At 34.3% G+C, this 14963-nt stretch overlaps 1 protein-coding gene across 1 annotated transcript in view; it reads right to left on the reverse strand.

The window, feature by feature from the left end:
* Nucleotides 1-2748: 2748 nt before the first annotated feature.
* tilB (touch insensitive larva B) overlaps nucleotides 2749-14963 on the reverse strand; it is a 45505-nt gene continuing 33290 nt past the window's right edge. The window contains exons 7-10 of the mRNA XM_075369653.1: nucleotides 13908-14130; nucleotides 6613-6723; nucleotides 4514-4608; nucleotides 2749-2932 (exon numbers count right to left, since the gene is read on the reverse strand). Coding sequence (XP_075225768.1) covers nucleotides 2749-2932; nucleotides 4514-4608; nucleotides 6613-6723; nucleotides 13908-14130 — 613 coding nt within the window. The remainder of the gene's footprint in view (nucleotides 2933-4513; nucleotides 4609-6612; nucleotides 6724-13907; nucleotides 14131-14963) is intronic.

Consider the following 14963-nt stretch of genomic DNA (forward strand, 5'->3'; position numbering starts at 1 on the left):
TCGATTAAGTTTAAGTTGTTGGTAATTGGTATCAGGTAAGGAAATGAGTGCACATCCAGTAAGAAAGTATCCTGGTTCCGTGATCATTTGAAATAGGGAAGATAGGACGGGAATTGAGACGCTTCAATCTGTATTAAAATTGTATATAATTCTTCAAAATTAAGGATGTTTTGTCCTATTACACGACGCATATGATATTTAACGCCTTGGATTGCGCTTTCCCATAAACAACCAAAATGGGGTGAAGAGGGAGGAATGAATGACCAAGTAATACCTTGTATTATAGAAAATGCTCCAATGACTGATTTTAAGTTTTCTGAATTTAAAAATTAATACAAATTATAAAGTACATTTTGGCGGAACCGAATTTGGAACAGTTATCAGAAAAGACTTAAGGGGGAATATTCCTACGTGATATGAATCTTTTAAGTGCTGCTATAAAAGACTGTGAGGTGAGATCAGGAAATAATTCTAAATGAACAGCTTTAGTGGCGAGACATATGAAAAGTACTGTGTATGCTTTACTTAATGTTTTAAACCTCTGTCCGCCAAGACGAATCATAATTGGACCGTCGTAGTCGACTGCGCAAGTAAAAAATAGTCGGGAAGGAATAACTCTGGAAGATGGTAGCGATGGTAAACTGTTGTACTTGGGTTTTTGCAATATATTGAAAGCATATCATACATTTATGAGTGATAGAGGAAGTAACTTTCCTGCCGTTATTATCCAATAATTTTATCCAATAATGATGAATAAGTTGAACAGTAGAATGCAAGTGTTCAGCATTAATGATTAGTTTCGTGGTGTTAGTATTAGGATTTAAAATAGGATGTTTCACTTGTAACATCCAATGTAACAGAGAGTGTTGCAGTCTGCCACCTACGCGTAGTAAGCCTGAATTATCCAGAAATGGATCGAGAGATATAAGTTTGCTTTGTTTAAATATAGTTTGATTGTTTTTAAGATTATTTAATTCGTCACTAAAATGCATGTGTTGTGATTGTTGAATAAAAAAGGTTAGAGTGTGGTTTAATTCCTGAGTAGTTAAAGGACCAGAAATTCGTTCTAATTGTCTTGATTTGGTATTATGAATAGATCTGAAACAAAAACTAAAGGTGCGAATTAAAGTATGTAGTGATGAAAATCGTTCTGAGTATTCGAATACAACAGTAGATACAAATAATGTTACAATATGTTTGCGTTTTTCTATTAGACATTCAGCATTAGATTTAACATTCAACATTAGATATTCAGAGACTGATCTGACGACAGAGCATGACCCACTAATATAGTAAGTAGTACGGAGCCGTGAATCTGTCAGGAACTGTGTGAACTGTACGGAGCCGCTGAATCGTCAGGAGTGTATCCGAACGGAGCCGTGTATTCGTCAAGAGCTGTGTGAATCCGACCGTAGCCGAGTACAACCAAGCAGAGCTATCGAAAAGATCTTTAAATTTTAAAAGTTTGTTTTAAATAAAAATTAATGTTTCTCATTAATAGCGAATTTTAACATGAATGAAACCAGAGTCTACACACGCCAGTATCGTCCTGTAGCAAAGCATACTCCTTTCTTTACTGCGGATGATTCCATCTCTAAGGCCTCAGATACATTGGAATTTCACATCGAGGCCTTTAGACGGAAAAGAGAAGCGAGAAGCAAGAACGGATGGCCCAAGGGAAACCCTAGGCGATAAGACATAGAATAAGAAGAAGAAACTTGTTTTTATGTGTTTTGATGAATTTTTATGAAAGGATGCACATTTTAATTTTTGTGTGACATTGAAGATGTTTTGATAACATTGATAAAAGTGGTCTGTGTTTTGTTTAAGTGGCAAGGGCAGGCTCTTTACAACCTTGTCATCTTGGGTTTAACATTTTTTAATATGCGTGTTTCATAAATTTTTATAATGGTGAAGTTTTTTTGATAATTCTGATAATGTTTTGTTAGAAATGGTCTATATTTTTAAATAGCAAGGGCCCTTTACATCCTTGTCACTTTGTGTTTCTTTTTGGAATTTTAATAAACTTTTGACAAGTCTATTTTTAGATGATCTGTTTTGGCAAGACTAGTCTGCTGACTATGTTGCTAGTGAATTAATGGGGAAGGGAATGAAATATTTTCTCTTGTGGTAAGGGGGGAATGACCAAAGTAGTCAATGCCTCTAAAACCTCAAAAAGAAAAATAATGATGACAACAAGAACAAGAACAATAGAAGTTTTGAAATTTTAGATAAAATGTAAACTGTGTAATGTGATTGGGTAGGTGGGGGAGATAGTGGTGTGAGGAAGGGTAGAATGGAAATGAAGAGTTACTGATGGGATAAGGGATCTTCAGATAGAGATTCAATTCTGGTTGAAGCTAAGTAAAGAGACAGAATGAAATTTACAATGTAAACAGATTACAAGACAAAGTAAAATTTCAAGTATTCCTATCATTCACTGCTTAATTGATAATGGATAATAAATTTGAAAATAAATCAATTACTACAACTTGTTTTCTATTATTTCATGTGTTTAAAATCTGTTGTAATGATTTGCATGTGTTGAATGATTTACAATTTATAGCACATTAACATAGTTGGAAAGCTGCCCTGTTTAACTGTTTTATTTGATAACCTGTTTATTTGATAAATCTTATTGTATTTGTAATGTTTGCAATTACAATGAGAAATTACATCTACTGCAATCATATATCTTGAAAATTGTGCATATTATGTTCAATGTTACTATAATTTGTCAATGTATATTTATTCTAAAAGTGGTACATCTTTATCATCAATAAAGTCAGAGGGTGGTATTTTCTCTTTTATATTACTTTTTTTAACTATCTTGTTAATATGCATTCCTTTATATTCATACTCTTTTCTTGTATTTTCACAGATTTTTGTGTAGTCTGTGTCTCTTCTTCCAATTTCTAAAAATTCTCTACGCCTGAAAAAAATAATTATATTTCATTTTAACAAGGTTGTAGCATAAATATTAATTCTCATTTACAACTTAATTTGAAGTAACACCCTTCCAACCTGTTCTGAGAAGTATGCTTATAACACTTAGATTAACTGCAACTAAATTGTTACATCAAACTAAGTTGTAAACACGAATTAATGTTTATGCTACAAGGTTGGAAGGGGTGTTTTAGATGTGGGTGAGGGAACTATAATGTTCCAGCACCAAAATGTGACAAAAAAACACGTGCAATCACCTGAGAGTGTGAGTACACACTTACACTATGCTGTCTGCAAAAATACACACACAAACATGTACACATGGGTTTTTTTGCAGGCAGAAGAAGCCTGTTTCTCAACATGTGACTTCTTATCTTTCTGTAATTGTTTTTAAATTTTATATTGCTTTAATCTTTTACTGAATTTTTATTTTCTGTATTTTATTTTTATTTATTTATATAAATGATATATATACATATATATATATTTTTAGCTATCTGGTTATTTTTGGGTATCACTCTCCAATATCTTTTTAGAATTGCTTGTTGAGATAATACTATGAAACCAATGATAATTTGTAAAATTAAAATTCACACGAATACCAGTCTCATGAAAAATTTGTAACCTCTAATCTTACACCAAACACTGTTTATGAATTTGCTTAAAAAATAAAATGATATTGTATTATAAAAATAATTTTAAGACGTGTAAAAAATAACCAAATGCTATAAACTGAAATCTATCAAATTTTTAACTCTAATTAAAATTTAAGAATAGCTTTATTTAATTTTAAAAACACTTTGCAGACCTAACAAAATATACAAATGCTGTAATGAAATATGTTTTAACAAAAAGACAACACAACATTCTCTCAACTACAGCTTAAAAAATAAAAATAATAGCCAGAATAAATTGTAAGCAAGAAAACAATCGATAAACATGTAATTAATAACACCTGACCAACGTAATTCATGAAAGTAAATTGCTAAGCTATATAGTGAAGAAAATATTTAATTAAAAATTTTCTGGGTGCTTTTTGTAAAATATTAAACACACATTGACCAAGATCTGTGATAGGTACAGTTGGTGTAATATCTTGAACCATGGTTTTAAAATGGTTAAATAAATAAAATAACACTTAAGAATCCTGTATGCATAAAACCAGGAGTAAATGTTCATCATTGTCTTTGGGTGCATTATTTATGTATTAGTATGCATATCAAATACTAAAGTATAAAACATAATTATTCATTATACTGAGATGGTAACATGAATAATTAATTAAAAAAAAATAAAATAAAATAATGAGGCTATTTTATTTAGTATACAAAATACTTTTTGCTGAAGTATTGAAAAATAAGTCTAGTCAAAGTGCAATGACACGACATTGTCAAATGGAAAGTGATTGGAGACTGATTATTATACCGGCCACATAATGGTTTACTCCCTTCTTCATCCTATATACTTCCATTGCACCCATTCACATACATTAACAGATACCTAGAGGCAGGAAAAATGAACAACTGCACATTAATCAACTATCAATTATTTACTGTAATTTACATACTGGTCATTTCCTCCCTTGTTTTCAATGTGTTCCTTTTGCATGAATGGCAACAGTTTTGAGACAGTTAGCTTTTTAGATTTTATCACATCTTTTGCCTGAAAATTTATACAAATTTAATTATTAAACGCTGGTATCAAAGCTATCAAAATGATCTAGCATTTAATTAAATATTAATAAAGTTAAAAAATAACTCTAAGGAAAGATAGTAAATTGTTTGTATATAACACTTTCTAATAATGAACCTCTAAAGATATGTAATAACTTCACCCAAATATATATATATATATATATATTTATAGAGAGAGAGACATATACAGAGTGCTCCATGAAGAACACTCAAGACATGTTCAATTGGTGAAAATAATGAAAAAATTTATTTAAACATAGGTTTGGAAACGCTATGTTTTCGAGTTACAGCTAGCAAAAAAAAATCGTCCAGATTTCAGCTCTTCTAATAAAAAGAAGCCCTACTGTAATTGTTGGGACCCAAATTAAAGAGTAAAGTTGGTGGTTTCTTGTAATTTGCACTGGGAAATAGAATAAAAACAGGTTCCTGAAGTATAAACCCACTGAGTTGGTCTAGTGGTCTAGTGAACATGTGAAGACGTGTTTGCCATATTAGCTGATTTGGAAGTCGAGAGTTCCAGTGTTCAAGTCCTAGTAAAGTCAGTTATTTTTACATAGATTTGAATACTAGATCGTGGTGGTTGGGTTTCAATTAACCACACATCTCAGGAATGGTCGAACTGTGATTGTACAAGACTACACTTCATTTACACTTATACATATCATCCTCATTTATCCTCTGAAGTATTATCTGAATGGTAATTACGGGAAGCTAAAGAGGAAAAAGAAAGGAAAGGAAAGGTTCCTGAACTGTAAATCCAGTAGTTTTTAAGATATTCAACGTAAATCACAAAATTTGGGCCAAAAAACAAGTTTTTTTTTTACTTTTGTTGTACAATAGCTTTATTAAATGACTAATAAATTTGAAAAAAATGAGTAATTAAATTAAAAAAATTCGGAGAAAATTAATGTAAATACATATACAATACAATAAAATGTAAATACAGCCAATAAAATGTAAATAAAAACTTTTAAAAATCGGTTTTTATTGAAGCAAAGCAGACGAAAAATAGACAGAAAATAGTATTATTTTGTTCCTAATAAACATTATTCTTAATATAGCAAAACAATAAATTAAAATAAATGAAATGATAAATGGTAACAGAATAACAATCCTCAGTTACAGTAATTGTTCGAGATTCCCTCGTTCACAATGTACACAGCATTTTGTCCGACGTAAAATATTTCCTGTGGCTTTCCGTATCATCTCAGGATCGTTTCAAATAAATTCAATAGCATTTCGTATTTTAAAGAGTAATTCTTCTTTAGTATTAACTTTTTGTTGGTATATTATAGTTTTTATATGGCCCCAAATGAAGTAATCTAGTGGCGTTAATTCAGGTGGCTGTGGCCAATCGAGTGGTCCACCACATCCAATCCAGTTTAAGAAATTAGCATTCAAGTGATTTCTAGCGACTAAAGAAAAATGTGGCGTTGCACTAGTTTGTAAAGATACAGCTTCCAAAAGAGCAGGCAAATTATTTTTCAAGAAGTGAATGTATGCATCTCCCGTAAGGTTTTCATTGAAAACAAATCGTCCCAGAATTTTGTCATAAATAATGCCACTTCAAACATTAATGTGAAATCTATGTTGGAAAATTCCACAGAGGGCTACCATGTGAGTTGTCTTCGCTTCATTAATGATTATTTTTAGAATTGAAGATTTCGTTACTCGTAAAAGTGGCTTCATCAGTAAATAAAATTGAATTACCTTATCAGCATTGTCTAGAAACTAATTACAAAAGTTTAACCGCTGGAGGTAATCTGTTGGCCGCAAATTCTGAACCTTCTGCAGGTGGAAAGGATAAACAACATTTTCTTTCTGTAGGATGCGCTACACTTGTTTTTTGAAAAACCAGTGCGACATGAAATTCAGCTTCCAACAAACCTGGTATGTTGTGGAGTAAATGGTAGAAACTGATTAATTTTTACTATGATCTGATGATATACAGTGTTATCAATCTGTATATTACATCATGTAAAGGAACTTTGTAGTAAGCATTATAGTTATGTAGTGAATTTATCATAAAAACCTTATTAATATAATGAACATTACTTCTAATATTTGATGGGTAATCTGTAGACTGTAAAAATTTAAAGAATTTATAATTTATTCTAAAATACTGTGCTCTAAATTACTCTGGGAAGTTAAAATAGTAATAAAAGCATTTTAAGGTTTTTATTTCTTATTGGCTAGTGTAATATATATAATAAAAAATATAATTTTTTCTAGTTTAATGAAAATGGATATGCTTACTTTTAAAAATAAATGAATTTTTTCTTTGAATGGTAAATAATTCATTTCCAAAATTAAATGTATAACAAATATTAGAATTCCAAATTCATAAATGTCAAGAAATGTTAAAAATACTTCATACTGATAAGTGCCAAACAATGATTTGTCGCCTGTGTTTCGAAAATTTATTCTGAAAGTCTGAAGGGTCAAATTTTTTATGAATGACCTAGGTTATCATTGTCACATCTGGTGTTCTGCTATGCGGCAGGTCCTTACACACCACCGGTCTGGCCATTTATTTCTGTCAGTAGTGCTAAAATAGGGCAAGATGTCCTACTGACAGAAATTAGTAGTAAACAGACAGAAACTAGTAAAAATAACCAATTCCTTTTCGGAATTTTGGTCTCGTGACGCAGGTTCCACCCTTCCGCCATCTTACAATTTCCCATTTCCCTCTCCACAATATTGTGACGTCATAGCCGCCATTTTGTGACGCCATAAAAGTCAGATGTCATAATGGTAACCTTTTTTTTCTTTCCCACCACCCCTGCATTGGATCAGCAATTAAGCATAGCTCAATGCAGGAGCATGTCCTTTAAACTCAAATGGCCCTTCCTACTGGCTGTACGTTCGACATAACGGGTCGGGCCGCCGATTGGATCTTTTGTTGCTTTATTGCCCACTCAAAAAGTTAGTGTTAGCCGCAGATGCCACTTCTTCTTCTTCTTTCCTGGCCCTAACAACTAAGGCCAAGACAGCTCCAAAAGCCAGTGGTGTTATATCTTCTGGGTAATTCAGTCTCACTACTTCATCGTACACTGTACACCATAAAAGGGACCTCAAAATTGAATTCTGGGGGAAAAGAGAAATTCCCATAGGGAAAAAGGGAAATTACAAGATGGCGGAGGGACGGGACTTGCGTCACGTGACCAAACTTTTGCTACGGGATTGGCTGTTGACGCAGAATACCCACTTCCCTACAACTTGTCTCAACCCTTCGTTTGCACAGGTTTCGGTATAACACCATTTGCCAAAAAATCTCTTTCCAGCAGACTATTTCTTCGTTTCTGAAAACAGATTATAGTTTGAAGGTGCTAAATCTGGCGAGAAGGGATGTGGAAGAATTTCGTAGGGTAACTTGAACTACTGTGCTTCACAATCACATAAGATTGTGCAAGTTGATTGTCTTGGTGAAAGAAATCTTCTTTTTCGTTAAATGAGGCTATTTCTTTTTTTTCTCATTTACAAGATCCAACTAAGACGCATATTGCCCAGTTACGGTTAACCCTTCTCCAGATAGCCAATGAGAATTATGACACACAAAGAAATAAAAATTATACTATATAAGACAGTGTCATTTTCAACAGGTGGAATGATTTTCGGCATCTTTGGAATGAGTTTCTCAAACCCATAGTTTGCAACCCATAGTTTTGACTGTTCCTTGGTTTGAGGTCGGTAGAAATGTGTCCAGATATCATAAAATTTAATGAAACGGTGTGTAAATTCTTCTTGATTATGTAGAAAAAGACACAAACAGTTCTAAGAAAAGTTAAGCATTTAATTGATCGTGAGCAAACGCAGCGCACACATCTTACAGACAGTTTTTGCATGTACGAGATGCTGCCCAAAAGTTCGGGGAATTTAAATTTCGCGCGCGAACAACTGATGGTACAACCTCCTGCTGCTAGATGTGGCTAATGTGAATCAGTGTTCCAACAGCTGTGACGGGAGAGGTTGCAGTGTTGACTTTCATGCGGTTGTGTTTTACAGCTTCAGCGAAGTTCTAAATGGCAGATTTTAAAGAGCAAAGAACCTGCATCAAATTTTGCTTAATGCTTAAAAAAACTGGTGCAGAAACCCATCGCATGCTTGTGGAAGCATTTGGTGACAATGCTATGAGTAAAAGTAAAACTTTTTTGTGGTACAAACGATTCAAAGATGGACGAACGACAGTCGATGACGATGAGCGTTCAGGAAGACAATCAACAAGCGCAACACCGGAAAACATCGCGAAAGTGCGAGAGGTTATTGTTGCAGATCGTAGACAAACAATTCATGATGTTTGTGAAATCGTACAAATGTCATATGGGTCCGTGCAACGCATCTTGTCGGAAAATTTGGACATGAGACGCATTGCTGCAAAATTCGTACCGGGACTGTTGAACAGCGACCAGAAACAAAATCGCGTAGCTGTCTGTAGTGAATTGAAAAATTCAGCAAGAGATGACCCTAACTTCATCTCCAACATTATAACCGGTGGTGAGACATGGGTATGACCCTGAAATTAAGCAGTGGAAGTCACCAAGTTACCCCGGCCAAAAAAAGCACGCTAATTTCGTAGCAACGTGATGTCCATGATGATTGTTTTTTTCAACATCAAAGGCATTATCCATAAGGAATTTTTTCCTCTTGGTCAAACTGTCAATGGGATGTTCTATTGTGAATTTTTGAAGCGGTTAGTGAAAGCATTAGGCGCAAACGTTCAGATTTGTGGGGTAACAACAGCTGGGTTTTGCACCATGACAACGCGCCGGCGTACACATCGCTAGCCGTTCGGAATTTCTTGGCTTCCAAAAAGTCGGAAGTGATTCCCCACCCACCCTATTCGCCTGACCTTGCCCCGTGTGACTTTTTTCTCTTTCCGAAAATAAAATTTTAATTGAAAGGCCATCGTTTTAACACAATTGAGGAGATTCAGGAAGAAATGCAGGACGTGCTTCGAACACTTACACCTGCAGACTTCCAGGGATGCATGGAATCATGTGAAAAACGCTGGGATCACTGTATCAATGCCCAAGGGGATTACTTTGAAGGAGACAGTGGAAATTATAAGTTATGGTACGCTATTTTATTTTTATGGTAAAATTCCCCCAACTTTCGGGTAGCATTTATACTATAATATGCGACGTATATTTGAAACGCGTATTATCGTAGCGATCTCGTACACTTTCAAGATTCTATCTTCCATAACCATATCATGGGTTTTTACAATATTATCTGGAATCTCAACAGGCTGTTCGGAAAGTTCGACGATGTTGTTTGTTTACTGTAACCTATTTGAAAGTAACCATATTACTTGGAAACTTTCATCGATGTTACCGACTCATCATCTTTATACGACTTGGCTTTAATTTTCTGTGCGGTTTTCCCTTCCAAAAAGTAATGTTTGATTATCACACGAAATTCTCTTTTATCCATTTTTAACATACCAGAATATTGATATTACTTATGGTAGGAATATTCCTGGTAGGATTGATGCTTGATCTGTTATTATGATTGTTCTAGTGATCATCGATTAATATATCGATGAGGTTGATTTGTGTGTTGGGAGACGCCTATAGATGCAATTTCCCTGTTCATCAGTAGCACTTCTTGCACAGGAATGTAGACTGGCCTAAATTTATTAATGTTTTGCTAGATTCCATGACGGGCAATGATAACACGAAACCCCCCCCCCCCCTAATATCTATGTCTTAGGCAGAAGTTTGAAAGATATTCAATTGGAAGACGTGGCAGAAAGTTTTTCTCTGGCGTTCATAGACGCCGCTGAGAATTCTATCCCTGTATTTCGGGTCGAGAGAAAATAGCTCCTTAGTGGACTAAACAGTTGTCTTTGTTGAAACAGTCCGTTAACAATCCCAGGAGAGCTGCTCAGCGGGAGAGTGATCCTGAACGGCAAGCAGTTATGGTAAATGACTGCCGAAGTTAGAGGTTTGAAAATTTTCGTTTGGTCAGGACATCCAAAATATGATTCTTGGAGTTCATTTGTTAGAGAACAAGGAAATAAGGGTACTTGGGGTGCTGTGTGTAGAGTCCTAGGATATAGCCGTAAGAAAAATATTCTTTTGTCAGCTCTCTCGACTCAGCAGGTGTTGTTTCTAAAAAAGCTGAGATTTTAAATATTCTATTGAATTATTTAATGCCGGATGATGTTGTGACTAAAGAAACCTCATAACATCTGCGAGTCTGAGAGAAAGTTGCTGATTTTCTCTCCGATATTTTATTTGTAGAAATTACTCAGGCGGAGGTAAGTCAGGTAATTAGCTGTTCTGGTAGGAATAAAGCCCTGGTTTTGATGGTATCACCGTGGAGCTTCTTGTCCGTTCTGTCGGAATTTGTGTTGGTACTTTGACTAAAATTTTTAACAGGATGCTCCTTGCTGTCTATTTCCCTGTTTGGTGGAAAAAAGGTGTTCTTAACTTGATTTTAAAAGTGGTGACAAAGAACCAACTCCTACAGGTCTTTAACACGGCTGCTCATTGTCAAGGTTTTGTATCTTCGTATTATTGATAGATTGAATTCTAGAAAGTTGTTGATGGATGATCAGTATGGTTTCCTACCAGGTAGGGGCACGGAAGATGCTATTCTTAAGGTTAAGAGCATTGTTTCTTCAGGTGAGTCGAGTACATCTTAGGTATCTATTTGGATATATCAGGGGTATTTAATAATTTGTGGTGGCTCTCAGCCCTGTTTCAGCTGCAGAAGCGTGACTGTACGCAGAATGAGCTGATTGTGTTATATTTGCAGCAATCGATACTTCGAGAAGGCATCTCAGAAGTAGGAAAAACGCTATCTAAAGGTTATTTGCGGAATATTGCTTTAGGACTCCTGTTTTGGGTTGTTGAATTCGAATCTTTGATGCGGTTGAGGTTATCCAGTGGATGCCGCGTCATCGCGTATTCGGATGATGGGGTTTTACTAATGAATGGTGAAAGGAGATTCAAGGAATGAGATCGAATTAATAGCAGCCTAGGCTTGCAAGATACTCCAGTTGTGGAATTTGCAACCTAAGATTGTGTTTAGCCCACAGAAAACACGATGATGTTGCTCAAGGGCAGACTAGCTGTTACACGATGACTTCGTGTATCAATAGCAGGTCATCAAATTAGATATATCTGCTGCAGAAATATCCTTAATGAGAATCTTTGATTCAAGAAGCACTTTCAATAAGCTTCCAAAAAGGCTTGTTCTTCGGTGCCAAAAAGGCTTTCTTCGGTGTTCAGAGAGCAGTTCACCCCGATAGGGGGTTTAATTTCAGAACCATATGTGTTCTATGCAAGGGTGTATGTGAAGTCATAATGCTGTGCACCTGCTTGGGCTCATTGAATGAGGTACATATGCTATAGGACTATTTTGTTGAGAACCCTCCTACTGTTTTCTGTGATTGGTGTTCGAGAGGCGGTCCTTGTTATTTCTGGTATTAAGTCCATGATATCCTTGCAGCTGAGCGCAAATTATGTTATAATGCTAATAAGATAGGCCAACTTACCTTTGGGCACATGAAAAATAGATGACCAAGGTCTCCATTTATGGCAGGTCATCTGATGGCCACTACACAGATGGTATTTTTTCTGATGTGAGAAGTATGCAGATAGTTAGGTGGATTTCCCCCAGTTGGCAAATTACACAGTTTCTTTCTGGACATGATGCTTTTCAAGATAGGTTGACCAGATTTGATTTGATTAATTCAGACTTGTTTCCTGAGTGTAGGGATATTGATGTGTGCCATGTCTTATATGTTTGCCCCAGGTACAAAGCTGAACGTACCAAAGTAGTTAAGAGAGATTGTGAGGATCAATTCTGGTTGTGATCTGCAAGTTAACTGGAAAACCGAAAGGGGAATGGAACATAGTTTCTGACTTCCTTAAGATTCTTAGTCCTGCGGAGAATGACCGAGGGGATCTGATGCTGTTATAGATGTACAGATAGAATAGCAACCTGGTTGACTAGGAGCCCCCTGGGTGTTACTTCACTAAGATAGGCATTTCTGCATCTAGCCCTGATTAGCTGAGATATTTGCTGTTAGGATAAGAAAGATGTGTGGAAAACTCTGTGGAGCTGTGCATGGCAGGGTGTAGGCATTGACTCACTCCCGAAGGTGGACCAGAGCAGAGAAAAATAGGGTTTGTTTTCATTAGAGGCATATTATATTTGTGAATCTGTTTCTTGATTTTTAAGTAAATCAAGGGGACTTTGAGTAAATTGAATTTTAGGATAAGATTGTCATTGTTTTGATCAACAATGACAATACACTGTATAAACACACTGATGGAAATATCTGCTGAGTCATTTGCATTGATAGCATCCTGACAGAGACCAAACTGATGATTATGACCCATGATCATCACAAAGCGGGTCTTCCCCTAATCTTCCCCTACAGGAGTTCAGAATGGATGGATATCAGAATACTTGAATAACTTCGAAAACTACCAATAATAAAATTGTGAATGTATCTTGCTGTAAACTAAGAATGACAACAATGTGCATCTATGAATGCCATCTATTGACTTAGAATGAGCTTATCAAACACTCCTAATATAAAATTTACAAAGTTGTGCTATCACCATATCTGATACACATGTTGAAGTTTGTTAATTAATTAAGCTGATTTTCGCGACTAATATCATTGTGTTTTTTCTTTCAATCTTTCACTGTTGCAAGGCTTATTTCAAGTCAATAAAATTTTAGTTTAATTGAATCCTTGAGTGAATCAAAGAGAATTCTTCATTATATTTAACTACGAATGCCTTGTATCATGCCAAAATAAATATATAAAATGCAAACAAAAGATGTTTGTTAAATGGACTCTATCATACTTATGTTCGATGACTAATCAGTTTATTTTATTATTTCATTATCATATATTACCAGTAATGATCCTGAGAGCAAAGTTTTAAGTCAGTTAAATGGTAAGTGGATAAAAAAATTGATTACAAAATTTGATTCAGAAGAGCGGACAATTTGAGTTAAATAAAAATATTTTTAAAATGTACATCTCTTAAAAATTGATAATATGTTTGACAGGATTTTTAAATTATCAATCTTAGAGAAAGTGAAAAATAAATTAAGTTTAAAAAGGTAAAAAGGTTTATATATATTAGTATGGTGGTAAAATATTTGGTTAATATGGATTTACATACTTGCTCTTTAATTTCCATGATGTTGCCCACTCCTAAGTAATAGAAGCATCAGGTCAATAACGAAAACAGTTTATTCTATCACCAGAGAGCTAATTTTTTAAAGAAAATTTACACTCAGTATTTTATTTAAAAATAATTGAAGTAAAGCAGTGATTTTTTTAACTTTTACCTTTGGCATTTTTATGACCAAGTGTCCAGTTGTTTTTGATCTCTGTGCTGAACATTCATCTGTTTTAATTTCTTCATCAAGTACCAGTTGAAACACTTTTTGTTTAATCATTACTTTTACATATGTTGGTTGTACATCTATATCAACTGATGAAATGTCCAAGTATCTGAAAGTTTAAAATACAAAAGGTTTCTTTTATTTTAAGTACATTAGTTTAATAATAACAAAAATTAATTTTTTTATTTTAATTTGTTATTAGTATAATGCACATTTGCATTATGAATATTATTATAATTAGCATTATGAGCACATTTTTGCTTTTTTCTTATATTTAATTTTTATAAAACTAAGTAATTGAGTTCTAAAATATTCCTCCTGTTGCTCTCTTGGCAGTAGTAGAAGAGGAATAGTTTAATTTCTTAGTTAGATCAACAGTAGCATAGGTATGATGGATGATTTTGTAATAAAAATCTGACTTCAGTGAATATGTGTCCAACTTGACAATAGATGTATTCGTGAGGGAGGTGAAGAGTACACTATCACAAAGTGTGCTATTTGCAGAAGATAATGTATTGTGTGAAAAATAAGTTAATGAAACTGAGAAGTAGATGGAAGAATTAAGGGAAGTTTTGGAAAAAATCAGAGTATATAGTACTGAAAGGAGAGAAAGAGTTATTTATAAAAGTACAGGGTGAAAAGTTACAAATGGCAAATAAATTCAAGTGTCTTTGGTTAAACCTAGAAAAGGATAAGGGTTAAGGCTGAAATAAAGCATAGAATATAACTGTGGATGATTTGAAGAAGATAAACAATTTGCTGAGCCACAAATTAAATTGAAAGTTGATAAAAAAATAAAACTGCAGTGAGATAGACAATGATTAAGCTTTTAGGTAAGAGCCAACTAATAAAGACTTGTGAAGACAATGGAGGAGGTAGTGGAGATGAGTATGGTAATATAGAAATTTGTGAAAATATGCCAACAAAATTCCTCTGACCTCC

The sequence above is a fragment of the Lycorma delicatula genome, chromosome 6 (genome assembly GCF_047948215.1).
Source record: "Lycorma delicatula isolate Av1 chromosome 6, ASM4794821v1, whole genome shotgun sequence".
In the NCBI taxonomy this organism is placed as follows: domain Eukaryota; kingdom Metazoa; phylum Arthropoda; class Insecta; order Hemiptera; family Fulgoridae; genus Lycorma; species Lycorma delicatula.